Source organism: Strongylocentrotus purpuratus, unplaced genomic scaffold (assembly GCF_000002235.5).
Source record: "Strongylocentrotus purpuratus isolate Spur 01 unplaced genomic scaffold, Spur_5.0 spur5_scaffold_8, whole genome shotgun sequence".
Taxonomy (NCBI): Eukaryota; Metazoa; Echinodermata; class Echinoidea; order Camarodonta; family Strongylocentrotidae; genus Strongylocentrotus; species Strongylocentrotus purpuratus.
Genome location: NW_022145614.1, coordinates 19,927,951 through 19,941,052, shown reverse-complemented (window position 1 = coordinate 19,941,052; position 13,102 = coordinate 19,927,951). Strand labels below are relative to the sequence as shown.

The 13,102-nt window shown below is 36.8% G+C and overlaps 1 protein-coding gene across 1 annotated transcript; it reads right to left on the bottom strand.

Moving 5' to 3' along the window:
• Positions 1 to 3,751: 3,751 nt before the first annotated feature.
• LOC100889068 (heat shock factor-binding protein 1) lies at positions 3,752 to 12,923 on the bottom strand. Its single transcript, XM_030975686.1, has 3 exons — positions 12,754 to 12,923; positions 6,479 to 6,545; positions 3,752 to 6,030 (listed from the first exon to the last, which is right to left on the bottom strand). The coding sequence occupies exons 1-3, from the start codon at positions 12,820 to 12,822 to the stop codon at positions 5,933 to 5,935; spliced, it is 234 nt and encodes a 77-aa protein (XP_030831546.1). The 5' UTR covers positions 12,823 to 12,923; the 3' UTR covers positions 3,752 to 5,932.
• Positions 12,924 to 13,102: the final 179 nt, after the last annotated feature.

Sequence of the window (13,102 nt, the reverse complement as noted above, 5' to 3'; positions counted from 1 at the left end):
CATAACATACACATTTCACTGTGCTCTCTCTCAATTCTGAGGTGATGTATAAGATTCCACACAGGTAGCATGGCAGGAGATCATCGTTTGAGGGAAGAGTGGTCTCCTTCAGTAAAATGTTCTTTCGAATCGGCCGAATGTATATTTTCTGTGAGCTCAGGAGTTGCAAGTCCTCAGCACAGCAGGGGCCTGTATGAACCACCTCCAAGATGGTTCTCAACCTTGTTCTTAGTGTCATCAGTTCAAACCCCAATCCCACCACCTCCAAGATGGGTCTCAACCATGTAGGTATGTTGCAACAACAAAAAATATTAAAAAGCATGCCTGTTAGTTATCCCATCAGATAGAGCTTGCCAATACCTTTCATTTGATACCTACATGTAATACACTTTCATATCATATAAGAAAGTTATGGACATTTTCATGTGCGGAAATTGACCTTTTGTTCTCTATTGCTTTAACATTATCAAATAACAAAAGCTGTGATCGACAGTAGCAGCTAGAATGACATAAATGTCATAAAATGTAATAACTTTTTTAAAAATTGAGATATCTTGCAGTCAAACACATGCATTCTTGTTGTTTTGGAGAAAGTCTTCTGGTCCACCTGTGCCCTCACAGTTCTACCAGCAGCCTCCATATTTTCCAGCGATTCCTGCAGAAGAAGGTTATCAAATTCATGTCGTCTTACATCTTTCTCTCTGTCCTTCAGTTTCCCCTGCCGTTTCCTGTATTTGCGAATTGGAACAGTCTCCTTTTTCTTTCCACAGCGGATCTGGAGCATTTTTCTGTAGTTTTTTTTTTTATAGTTTCAATAGTTCAGCTTTGGTCTCAGCAAGCTCTTGAGCCAGTTCAGTATATTGTTGTTTAGATTTTAGTACCTTGATTTTTGATTCCTTGCATTCAATGCTTTTTTGCTTTCTCTTCAATGACTGAATGATTTATAACACGTTTTGGTGTTTTCAACTCTGTCTGAAGGTTTACTGATTTTCACTTGGTATTTTCGTGCAAGATAAGCTTTGGATGTAGTAACAAATTCTAGTCTTATCTTCAATCTTGCCTTTCTTGGGGAAAAAAGTTTCTTTCTGCTTCTAGTCGATGCACCGGAAGTTGTTGGAGTAGGCTGTTAAATGGTGTCTTCTGATGTTGGCATTGCTACATTTGAATCAGGCAGATCATGACTGGTGGCTGTTGTTTCAATTCAGTTTTTTTATTTATTCAACCATCAAAATATAAATATACAATCATAACAAGTTACATTAAAAAATTAGCAGAACACAATGATGGTTTCGTGGCCCCGGAGAAGGCAGGGCTTATAACATTCTCAAATAGTGATGACCTCTTGATCAAATATGTTGTCCATTTTCAATGCAAAAGAAAAAGTTATCAATCTGAAAGTAGACTCACCTATTTTACTTTGACATGATGACTTTGCTCTGTCCATAGTTGGTAGAAAAGTGAAAGCCCGACTGTTGGCTCCATGGTATCTGACATATCATTTAGATGTAGCTGGTATATACCGTATCTCTCTTTGCAATACGACGAGGTAGATAGACCTCGTCTTTGGTGTACATGCTCTCACCTCTTTTTTTATACATACAGGTATTCTTCAAGCCAATGAAGGCACATGATTGTTGGTTGAGATTTTTGTTTCTTCCATTATTAGGGGAATTGTGCATTCTTCCCTTTTGCTGCATATGATTTTATCTGAACAAAGGTTGCTCTGCATCATGCGTTGGAAAACATATTTTTAAAACTGTTTGTGGGTTGCTCGTTTTAAAAGGTGTGGGGCTGGCAGTGAAATAGGCATCAATGATCATCAAGGATTAGCCAGGACATATTGGAAATGTAAAAACATTCAAAATCTCCTTTGTATGCAACTGTAGCGAAATAAAATGTATTTTAAATATCAGGTAACCAGCAAGAACAAAAAAGTGAGAATGATTGCCGCTTGTGTTTAATTTCTAATAAGTGCCTGTGCTTTCACACTTTCTGCAGTTTGTGTATATCTGGCTGGTCCAGACAACACTATGGTACATGTACAGTTGACAACAAAGTTATTCATACCCCATGTAAATTTGATGTTTTTTGTAACTCAATAATGGAAGGTGGACTGGTTAAATTAGGGGCTTTGTTGAATACTTTCAGATGTAAGCTTTAATATTTCACATTCTCAAATCAATTTTTCACATACTTACAAATTATCAGGCTTAATTACTTACTAAACTTTTAATTACAAATCTTAGTAAGAGGAGGAATTGTTCAATTATAAACTGTGTCTGGGGATCCTGATGTACATTAATATCAATGATGGATAATATATTTGAGACGGTGTCTCGTGAAATACAAATTGATAAATAAAACTTTTATTTCTTTAATGAAGTTTGTCTCCCTTGTTCTTGGTTGCACTTGGACTGTTACAAAATTGTGCATTTTTATCATGATCATTTTGGTATGTATTTAGAAACAATGTGGATGTTGGCTTTTGCTTACAATACATGTTTTAAGAAATAATTTATATGTACACAGTGCAAGTACTATACCTGTCTGAACAGTCACTCAAGTATTCATGATTAACAAGGAATAAGCTTTATGAAGTATTTCAGTTTCTGTTTGTACCGATGTCAAGATATTAAAGTTTGTTTCAGCAAAATTTATAAGCATAATTTATAAGCATTTCCAAGTTTCTTGTTATCATTTTTTTTTTTGAAGTTATTTGAGAGAGAGATTCTTTGTATGTGGAAGTAAATTGTTATTTACCAATATATTTTAGTTCAATGATGAAAGAGAGACAATATATTAGGCAAGGTTGAGTTTGAGAGTAGGTTGAAGGTCAGACTGCTTGTGAAAAGAGTTGAATGAAGTTTAAAGAAAGGAATACAAAAGAGAGCTATAGATGAATAAATGGACAAGAAGGAGAGAGAGAGAGAGAGAGAGGAGAGAGAGAAAGGGAAAATAGAGAGAGAGGAGACAGAAAGAGGAGATAGAGAGAAGAGACAGAAAAAGGAGATAGAGAGAAAGAGATAGATAGAAGGTAATTTGATAGAGAGAGACAAGAGTATAATATCAGAGATATAGAGAAAGGTGACAGAAAGAGGAGATAGAGAGAGGAGACAGAAAGACGAGATAGAGAGACGAGACAGCTAGAGGAGAGTGATGGACAGAAGGTAATTTGATGGAGAGAGACGAGAGTATAATATCAGAGAGAGATTGGGAGAGTATTTAAAAAGAGAAAGGTGTATAGTATACCAGAGTTGGGAGGGAATATTTTAGGGGAGAGTTGAGAGAAATAAGATGGAAAGAAGGAAGAGAAGAGATTGAGGGGATGACACAAGATCATTTCTCCATCTTACCAATCTACTCTACTTTTTCTAATCTACTTTTTGATGTAACGGCTCCATTACATGTACATCTCTTCACCACCAACATCCTCTATCCCTCTTTTACAGCCTCTCCATCTCTCTCTCATATCTACCCTGATATCACCTCTCCTTTACATTATTTTCATCACTGATCTACTTTCTCATGTCAACTTTTTCTTGTAACCTTCCATCTTTCCAACTCGGTCTGACGTTACCCTCTCTCATAATTTCTCATCTAAACCTCCCTCTTAGCCCCTCTCTCATCTACACTTTCTCTTTATTTTCTTTTTAAAATACCATTCCCTTCTCTATATTTTCCTCATCCCCCCCCCCCCCCCCACACACACACACACACGCACACACTTAAATTGTAAGAATCAAAAACTGAATGTTCACAGCAAAAGAATTTATTCTCTTCCTCTATTTCAAAATCATGCATTTCTTTTCAAATTAAAGAATTTACATGATGTTTCTATGAACATGCATCAAGATAAATATTCAAACTGTCAAACTAACAAGTCATACACATGTAGAAGAAAGCTGTAGTTTAGAGAAAAATATTAAACCAAATACATGTACATGTAGCACTAAAAAAAATGTTCCTAATTAGTTCATTTTCTACAAAACTGGAGAATATATATTCACATGCATGAAAACAAAGAAATAAAGCACAATTATGATGACAAACAGACCTTATAAATTGACAATAAGGCCTTGCCCATCAAAAATATAACTATTTAACATGCTCTACCAGAGAGACGCTTGCATTAAAAACTGAACTGATTATAAGAAGAAATATAACTATATATTATTGTGTTCTCTTGATTTGCTTTCTAATGTTGGATGTTTCTTTGTAGTTCCATGTAATCCATAACCATGTAATGCATTTGTACATGTCATTTTGTCAATGGATATTCATGAGCATATCTTCCAAACATGACTTTCCATTTGTAAGTTATTCATGATATTTTAATTACATTTTATACATTATCTTACAGGTCTGTGGATAATAAAAACAGACATTGGCAAAGCAAAATGTACATCATAATAATGAAGCCATACCACGGGAGCCTACATTTTATACAGTAGCACATAGAGCAGCAAACAAAATTCAAAAATTGTATTCAGAATAGATGTCTTTGATGACTTATCAGGGGCCTTGCAATAGAATACTATTTCTTTTGCTAGGTTTCCACTACTCTATTGACTATTAAGTAAGAATTACTTGAATATATAGACTACAGTTTAAGCATGAGCTAATATTATTTGAGTTACAATGTACTTTTTGAAAACATTTGTATGGCTTGATACCAAAATATTTTTTATTTATATATTTAGTTAATAGTATCGCTGTACATGTATCTATGGATCAAAATTGAAGGGATGTACATTTTTGTTGTATTCTATTCTTATTTCTTTGCCTATTTATTGAATTCTTTAAGTAAACTGTTGCCATAACACTTTAACGACTGGGAAATTACTTTCAATATTTCTCTAATTATATTTAAAGCAATATCAACATTAACATACATGTAGCACCTAGAAAGTCCTATATTAATAAATACATTACACGTAATTAAAGAAGCAAACAAATTTTCTACTGTGATATGAAAAGATATTTCATATTCATTAAGACTTGAGTAACCTACATGTTGCAATTTGAAGCACAACCAAATTCCTTTGTTTACAGGTCAAAATTCAGGGTACATAATATCCTCATATACTGCCTCGAAAGCCCTTGGACTAATTTACAGTCCCTGGCTCCATGCTTAATTTGTAGAAGGGAGAAATTTGAGGCACTTAACCCATGATTTATATGTTGACCATGTTAATAAATTGATGTGATGGTCACTGAATTGTTACATGCATTAAGTTGTATGACAATACGGCAGTCTCTTTCCAATACAGTCAATTATGACACATGGAAAAAAAAACAAAGGAAATATTGCACCAAACTTGTTGCATCTTGTCCTTGCTATTTCATTTTTGGTAATTTTGAGGGCAGGATTTTAATTTCTATAACTTATACAATACGCTCACTCTAAATGATCTAAAAAAGAATGTTTATAGAGGAATATAAAAAGAAAATGTACAAAATATCACATGTTCTACATGTAGCAACAAACACATGAAACATTACATAGCTGAATTGTTGAAGGACACTTTTCATATCTTTCATCTGGAAGAACATCAAGATGAATATAGTCTACCGTTTGCTAAGGACAGAATCTTCCATTTAAATGTATTGATAGATGTGAACAGAGGTTTTACCATTTATAAATGAAATCTTTTCACTTTTAGAAACTGCAAAGAGGGTACACTCTTTTTTTTCTCAATATCAATTGAATGAAAAAAGTTAGAAATGAAGATAGGGTGATCAAATTTTCTGTCTGTAAAACAAAAGGAAATTACTGTTTTTGCATCCTTTGATCAAATTTCAATATTGAAAGTACCTAAACCCAAAGAGTGTTTTTGGAATATAAAATTCAAACCAACATCAAATGATTCAAAGGAAAGGATCCTGCCATGATATTGCCATGGTGGGTGGGTGGGTTAGGAGTGGTTGGAGTCTACTTGTCGGCTTTCTCTGACTCGTCGACTCCAGCCTGCATCATGAGGTCAGCAACACTCTTCTCAAGGTCATCGATGCGGTTTCCCATCTCATCTAGTGCAGATCCATGGCAGTCAAGGAAAACAACCAAGCTGATCATAAAAACTACCACATTAATATCGTGTAAAAGTGTACCTGGTACCTTAAATTATAATGTTATGGGGATTGTGGCTGAAAAAGTAATGAAATTATTTATGGACATTTCTCATGTAACAGTTTTATCTTGCATTGTGGACTTTTTCATTTTTAATGTTTTAATTTTGTATAATTCATTTTAAAAAATATTTTAAAAAACATACCGGGCGGTATATATATTTTGTAACAGTGATAGATCTAGGGTATGTCAGATCATGGAATATGAAATAAGTTCTAGAACTTCTTTTAAGTGTTAAAGATATATGCATAGACATAGTATAGGCCGAGACTATTTTTCCTCAAAAGAGACTGAGAGAAGATAAAAACAACACATAAAAGAGGTGGTAGACAAACGGTTCTGAAAGGATATTTCTGCCTATGATGCGGTCAGACATTGACTGGAAGTTGTTCTGCATTTGCTCCAAAAGTTGTTGCACCTGAATAAAGTAAAGAGACAAAAAATATTCTAACAATAACTGTTTCCAGTTTTTTTTTGTGAATCCACGTTTAGCGATAATAAGTGTAAAAAGGCACGCGTGCATAGGGTTTGCTAATTTAAGCAAACTCTGTGCGTGCTCCTTTGTTTACAAAACTAATCACTATTATCATAAAGTATTGAATTGGTAATGCCAAAACCTTTTTTTTTCCCTGTATATTGTATGTCTTTGCATGTCAGCGATTTGTAATGTAAATATCACCTTAACTAATTATCACCAGGAACACGTGGAAGGTTAGTAAATCTCTATCAGTATCACTCTAGTATTACTTAGTATCAGATCAAAATCTCATATGTAAGATGTAGATTTCCTGATCCGCACGCTGGCAATGTGAAAAACGGATTCCGCGTAATAAAATACCCCCAGTTCACGTCTACTTTTACGGGTTGTCCATCTTACCGAGGATTGATCGTTCATAACGTGAAAGTCTCTGTTCAAAGTCAATGTAAAGTTAGGGTGTCTGAACGATTTTTCAATTTTCAATATGGGATTGTTTTTCACCATTTTTGTTTGATATTTGAATAAAAAATGTAAACAGAATATTACATTTCAAATTTCAAGTCTCACCGATGTTTCTATCAAAAGATACAGCCCCTCCAGAACGCTGCAATATTCATATTGATTTGGCCAGAATCGACGAAAAAGACGTACACGCAGAGCTATGTTGTTTTGCTAAATTTAGCCAAACAGCTGTATAGCGCAATATGCAAGCGTATGCATAGCGTACGCATGTTATGCGCAACTTGCAGCTTGAGCCACGTTGTCTCCGCGATATGTGCCATTGACTAGTATGGCTAGCCGTTCGCACAATAAACCTGGAAGTGAATACACGTTACAGTCAATGGCAATATCACGGAGACAACGTGCACGTTGTCTCCGTGATATTGCCATTGACTATAACGTGTATTCACTTCCAGGTTTATTGTGCGAACAGCTATCCATACTTTCATTCACAATACGCGCATATGTTACGCGATGTAACCATGGTTTGGACTGAGCGGAGCTCCCGCCTCCCTAATTAGTTGATTCCAAATATGTGGGAAGAGTATTTTCAAACTGTTGTGCCAAATGATCCCTTGGGGCTAATTTTGGGGGTGCCCCCCCCCCCCCCTTGGGAAATATGGAGAAAAACCTGCTCTTTCATATGACACCTCATTTATTGAGTTTCACCTTCAGGATCACGAGGCCTAAAGGTTTGAATTTCAAATTTTTTCATAAAATCATTGACCAATTTTCACGGTCACGCAATGCACGTAGAATGCATAGGTAGGCAAATTCATGCAAAAAAATATATTCAAAAAATTGACTTGAAAACACATCAGACAATTAGTCTGAACCGAGTCTGAACCGAGTCAGGAGCAAATTTGAAGAAATTATATTTTTAAATGTTGTAAAACCAAAGATATAAGAAGAAAACTGCCCAAGTATATGTACTAAAAATCGTACATGTAAAATTGGTCGTATACATTCGACAGCTGAAAATGACGCGCACGGTTGCATTACATGCGTTCTCGAATCCAAAATCATACCTCACACACACACTCTCGCCATACCGCGAATGGTCCGTCGTGGGGAGCTGGCCGGCTGAGAGTTTGCAGCGATACCAATGCAGCTTCGGAGCTCCGCAGAGCTCCATTTTAGCGGGACTCGGAAAGGTTCGAGGTGGGAAGGCAGCGGCCTAGCTTTTTGCCCAAACAACGCTAGATCGGCTGCTGGCAAAATGAAAGTAACTACGATCGAAAACATCGTCGGTTTCTTAACTTTTCAGTGAGATAATTCTGAATTCTAATTGACACTATATAATAAATTAAATCGACAAAGAAACCTCGGTCGAACTCTTATAACTATACAAAAGGTTGTTTATTTCTTCATTTGACATTTTGTTTTCGACCATTTTTTCGTGCGCGAGTCAATGTAAACTATGTATTACCAAACTTTCAACACGCAAGGAACGGGGAACACTCGCGGACCTTGTAACAAATTCGTTGCAACAAAAAAAATTCAAGGGTGATTTTGAAGCAGTGAAGAACATTGGCGCTGCGATGCGCAGAAATATACTTGAAAGAAACTTAAAAAATCAGGCCTTAAATTTCGTCATTTTTAGGGCAAGGCCAGTTTGGCCTCGAGTACCTCATATTTTTAAGGGCACCAAGGCCAAAATATTTTTACAAAAAGGGCATCGAGGCCAAAATATTTTACAAAAAGGGCATCGAGTATGAGGCCAAAAAAATTGATTCTATTTTTGTTAGATGTCATGTGTATTTTATGAAACTTGTGCAGGATCAATTTCCCATGACTTTTAGCACCAGCTTCTTCACAGAATGTATAGAGGTCTACGGTACATACAAACAAGCAGGCGCGTAGCCACCCGGGGGGGGGGGGGCACATGCCCCCCCTAAAATTTCCAGGATCGGTTGAAATTTTGTAGACCCCTTTTTTTTACCTCGATCGATTACATGTATGTGCCCCCCCAAACACCAAACTCTGGCTATGCGCCTGCAAACAAGGCGGCGGCCCGCAAGCCTTAGATTTAGCAGCCAGGAGCAAGGGGCAATTTTTTTTTTAAGTTGCCCTTTGCCACGGGAATTTACCAGAGCAAGGGGCAATTTTCCAAAAACAGATAGGCCGCTTATCTAATCATAAGTTCAAAGAGAGTCTACAAATGTTAATTTCATAATGTGAATAGATCGAACGATCAATTTAATAACTTTTTAATCTTAACAATATGAACAGGAAAGATTGATTAAGAACATCAAACTTGCACATTAAACAGTATTTTAAAGTAACTAAAAATATTGATGAGCAAATGAATAAATAAATTGTCAATTTCACAAACATCGAAAGTCAGAAAGACTTAATTGGCAAGTTTACCGGGCCGGGTATTCAAAATCAAAATCGCACCTCACACACAAACCTTCCGCCATTCTCTCGGTAGTAGGAGCAAATTTGAAGAAATTATCTTTTTAACTGTTGTATAGAAAGGTCTACATAGATCTAGGCCTAACTAATGAAATAAGATGTAAAAATGTCCTTATACTACATTCGACAGCTGAAAGTGACACGCTCAGCTCAGTTGCGTAACGTGCATTCACGAAACCAAAATCGTTCCTCGCACACACACTCTCGCCACTTTTGGTGGGAAGCTGTCGGGCTGGAAGTTTGCCAGCGAAACCGATGCACCCTCGGAATTTTACCGGGACTCGAAACGTTCGTCTTGGGAAGCTGGCGGGGTAGCTTTTTGAAGCGAGGTCGGCAGGTGGCAAAATGAGAGTAACTACGATCGAGAACATCGTAGATGTTCTTAACTTATTAATAAGATAATTCTAAATTCTATTTGAGATAAAATAATAAACTAGGCCTACAAACAAACCTCGACAGATCTCTAATGACTATTTGAATGCTTGTTTATTTCTCCATTTGACGATTTGTTTTCTTGATCCTGGCCTTCGATTTGTACGTACGTGCGTGCGTCAACAGCATGCACCATATGCATATCATGCGATCGCATAATATGAACGTACGTACGTACGTGCGCTAGCGGATTGCCTATATAATAACAAAGGGCGCATTTTCACAGCACTTGCGCCTTATTAAAGCACTAAATACGAAGCTAGAAGAGAGCTCGTGGGCGGCAAACTGTTCGTGATTCGTGTATTTTTACTGTTCTAATAATTTATGGGCGCATTTTCACGGAAAACACTTGCGTCTTGCCGTCTAGTTTTAGATGATTATGGGCGCAATTGGTGGTTTTTTGTGCGCAAATTTAAAATAAAAAGGGCACGTCCAGTTGGAAAAAAAGGCACGTCGGCCAGTTTGAAAAAAAGGGCACGGCCTTTTTGGCCGTGAATATATCTTTTTTTGGGAGGGCACCGCGGCCAGTCATAGGGGCATCGACGGCCTGGCCGTCGATGGCCGTCGATTAATTTAAGGCCTGAAAAATAATACCTGAATTTTCAGAAAATCGTATTTGTATTAGTGTACCTAGATGTGACTTGTTTATAAATCAGATTTTATGAAGATTTGTCGGGAAAAAATGTCAATTTTTTCCGTTTGGTGGTCATTTCTAGGCTAATATTTTAAAAGTTGCATCAGTAATGGGCCCGATGTTTCTCTTATCGCACTCGCATGTTATTTCTACATAGCTAAAACATAGGATGGTTAAGGGTAAGACAAGATAACATTATAAAAAAGATATATCCTTCCACACTCCCATATCCAAGTTTTGGGCTGATTATTGCCGACCCACCGCAGCAAGGCCATTCAGATTTTCGTACGCGCGCAAAGCGCCCTCTAGTGCCCCATGAATGTGCCTAGCATAGGGATTAAGTTAATAGGGATGCGTGCAATCTCTACGGGAAGTATTTTAGCACACAACATCGGGTGCGCGACACCCTAATAAAGTGCATCAAGGAGGATCATTGCACTATCCGTTTTCGCATTGCCAAGGCGCGGATTGGAAATAAGATTATAAGAATCGTCTGCGAAAATGCGGACGATCCTCATTTTTTTAGGACGTGTCTGTCTGCCTTTATGAAGACGATCCTCGTTTATGCGGACGATCCTTTTTCTTGGACTAACGTCCCTAGTACTGCAGAGCTACCAAATGTCACGCATTATGCACGACGTCACATATTGCAAGGGGTCTGAAAACGCTCTCACGCACGACGTGCACGCTCAATTTCGAAAAAACGCTATGCTTTACGTGTATTCGTTAATAGTACCCTCACCCGCCTACAGTAGACCTACTGAGTGTAGATCTAGACTAGGCAAATTCATGCAAAAAAATATATTCAAAAAATTGACTTGAAAACACATCACACAATTAGTCTGAACCGAGTCAGGAGCAAATTTGAAGAAATTATATTTTTAAATGTTGTAAAACCAAAGATATAAGAAGAAAACTGACCAAGTATCTGTACTAAAAATCGTACATGTAAAATTGGTCGTAGACATTCGACAGCTGAATATGACGCGCACGGTTGCATTACGTGCGTTCTTGAATCCAAAATCGTACCTCACACACACAATCTCGCCATACCGCGAATGGTCCGTCTTGGGGAGCTAGCCGGCTGAGAGTTTGCAGCGATACCAACGCAGCTTCGGAACTCCGCAGCGCGCCATTTTAGCGGGACTCGGAAAGGTTTGCGATGGGAAGGCAGCGGCCTAGCTTTTTGCCCAAACAACGCTAGATCGGCTGCTGGCAAAATGAAAATAACTACGATCGAGAACATCGTCCGTTTCTTAACTTTTCAGTGAGATAATTCTGAATTCTAATTGAGACTATATAATAAATTAAATCGACAAAGAAACCTCGGTAGAACTCTTATAACTAGTCTATACAAAAGCTTGTTTATTTCTTCATTTGACATTTTGTTTTCGACCATTTTTTCGTGCGCGAAAAAAAAATTTCAAGGGTGATTTTGAAGCAGTGAAGAACATTGGCGCTGCAATGCGCAGAAATATACTTGAAAGAAACTTAAAAAATCACACCTGAATTTTCAGAAAATCGTATTTGTATTAGTGTACCTAGATGTGATTTGTTTATAAATCAGATTTTATGAAGATTTGTCGGGAAAAAATTTCAATTTTTTCCGTTTGGTGGTCATTTCTAGGCTAATATTTTAAAAGTTGCATCAGTAATGGGCCCGATGTTTCTCTTATCGTACTCGCATGTTATTTCTACATAGATTAAACATTACATAGGATGGTTAAGGGTAAGACCAGATAACATTATAAAAAAGATATATCCTTCCACCCTCCCATCTCCAAGTTATGGGCTGATTATTGCCGACCCACCGCAGCAAGGCCATTCAGATTTTCGTACGCGCGCAAAGCGCCCTCTAGTGCCCCATGAATGTGCCTATCTAGACCTCACCAGTTTTTTATTGCTTTCATTTTTTTAGTTAAATTTAATTTTAAAAACAGAAGACTGAAATCCAATGAATAAAACTTTAACACTAATAACAGTGTCAACTCGTAGTCCACAACAAACATTATTATGAATCATAATCATGTTCAGTTTATTCTTAAATTATTCACCACGGCACTGCACTGCTGGCGCTGGCACTGCACTGTTTACTGTTTTCAAATTTCAGCGAGTTGTTGTTTGTTGGTTTTCCAAACTTAGATTTTGTTCTTAGATACTCACAAACTGTGTTAAATCTTGGACATTTTTTCCATCAGCAGGATCTGCAATATCTTGCTTTGTGTCAGTCATGATGAATAGCAAAGGAATGAACGCAAAAGTAAGTAAGTAAATAAGTAATTTATGTTCTGGTAGCTGCTCTTGTAATGGCAATGCAATGGGAGGATTATTTTGTGTGAATTTGCAATGCAATTAATTAAAGGAGGTATTTCCGGACACATAAAACTTTGTAAAAATGCCATGTTTAATCAATGTGAATTTCTTTACAAAAAATAAAAATTATAGAATAAATTATTTAAATATATTTCGTGTTTTTGAATATATGAGATTACTTGTTATAATATTGAAATTG

Coding starts and splice junctions, on each gene's coding strand:
- LOC100889068 (XM_030975686.1), bottom strand. CDS start 12,822: ATGACTGACACAAAGCAAGATATTGCAGATCCTGCTGATGGAAAAAAT. Junction 6,546..12,753: donor TCCAAGATTTAACACAGTTT/GTGAGTATCTAA, acceptor TACTTTATTCAG/GTGCAACAACTTTTGGAGCA. Junction 6,031..6,478: donor TGACCGCATCATAGGCAGAA/ATATCCTTTCAG, acceptor ATGGATCTGCAC/TAGATGAGATGGGAAACCGC.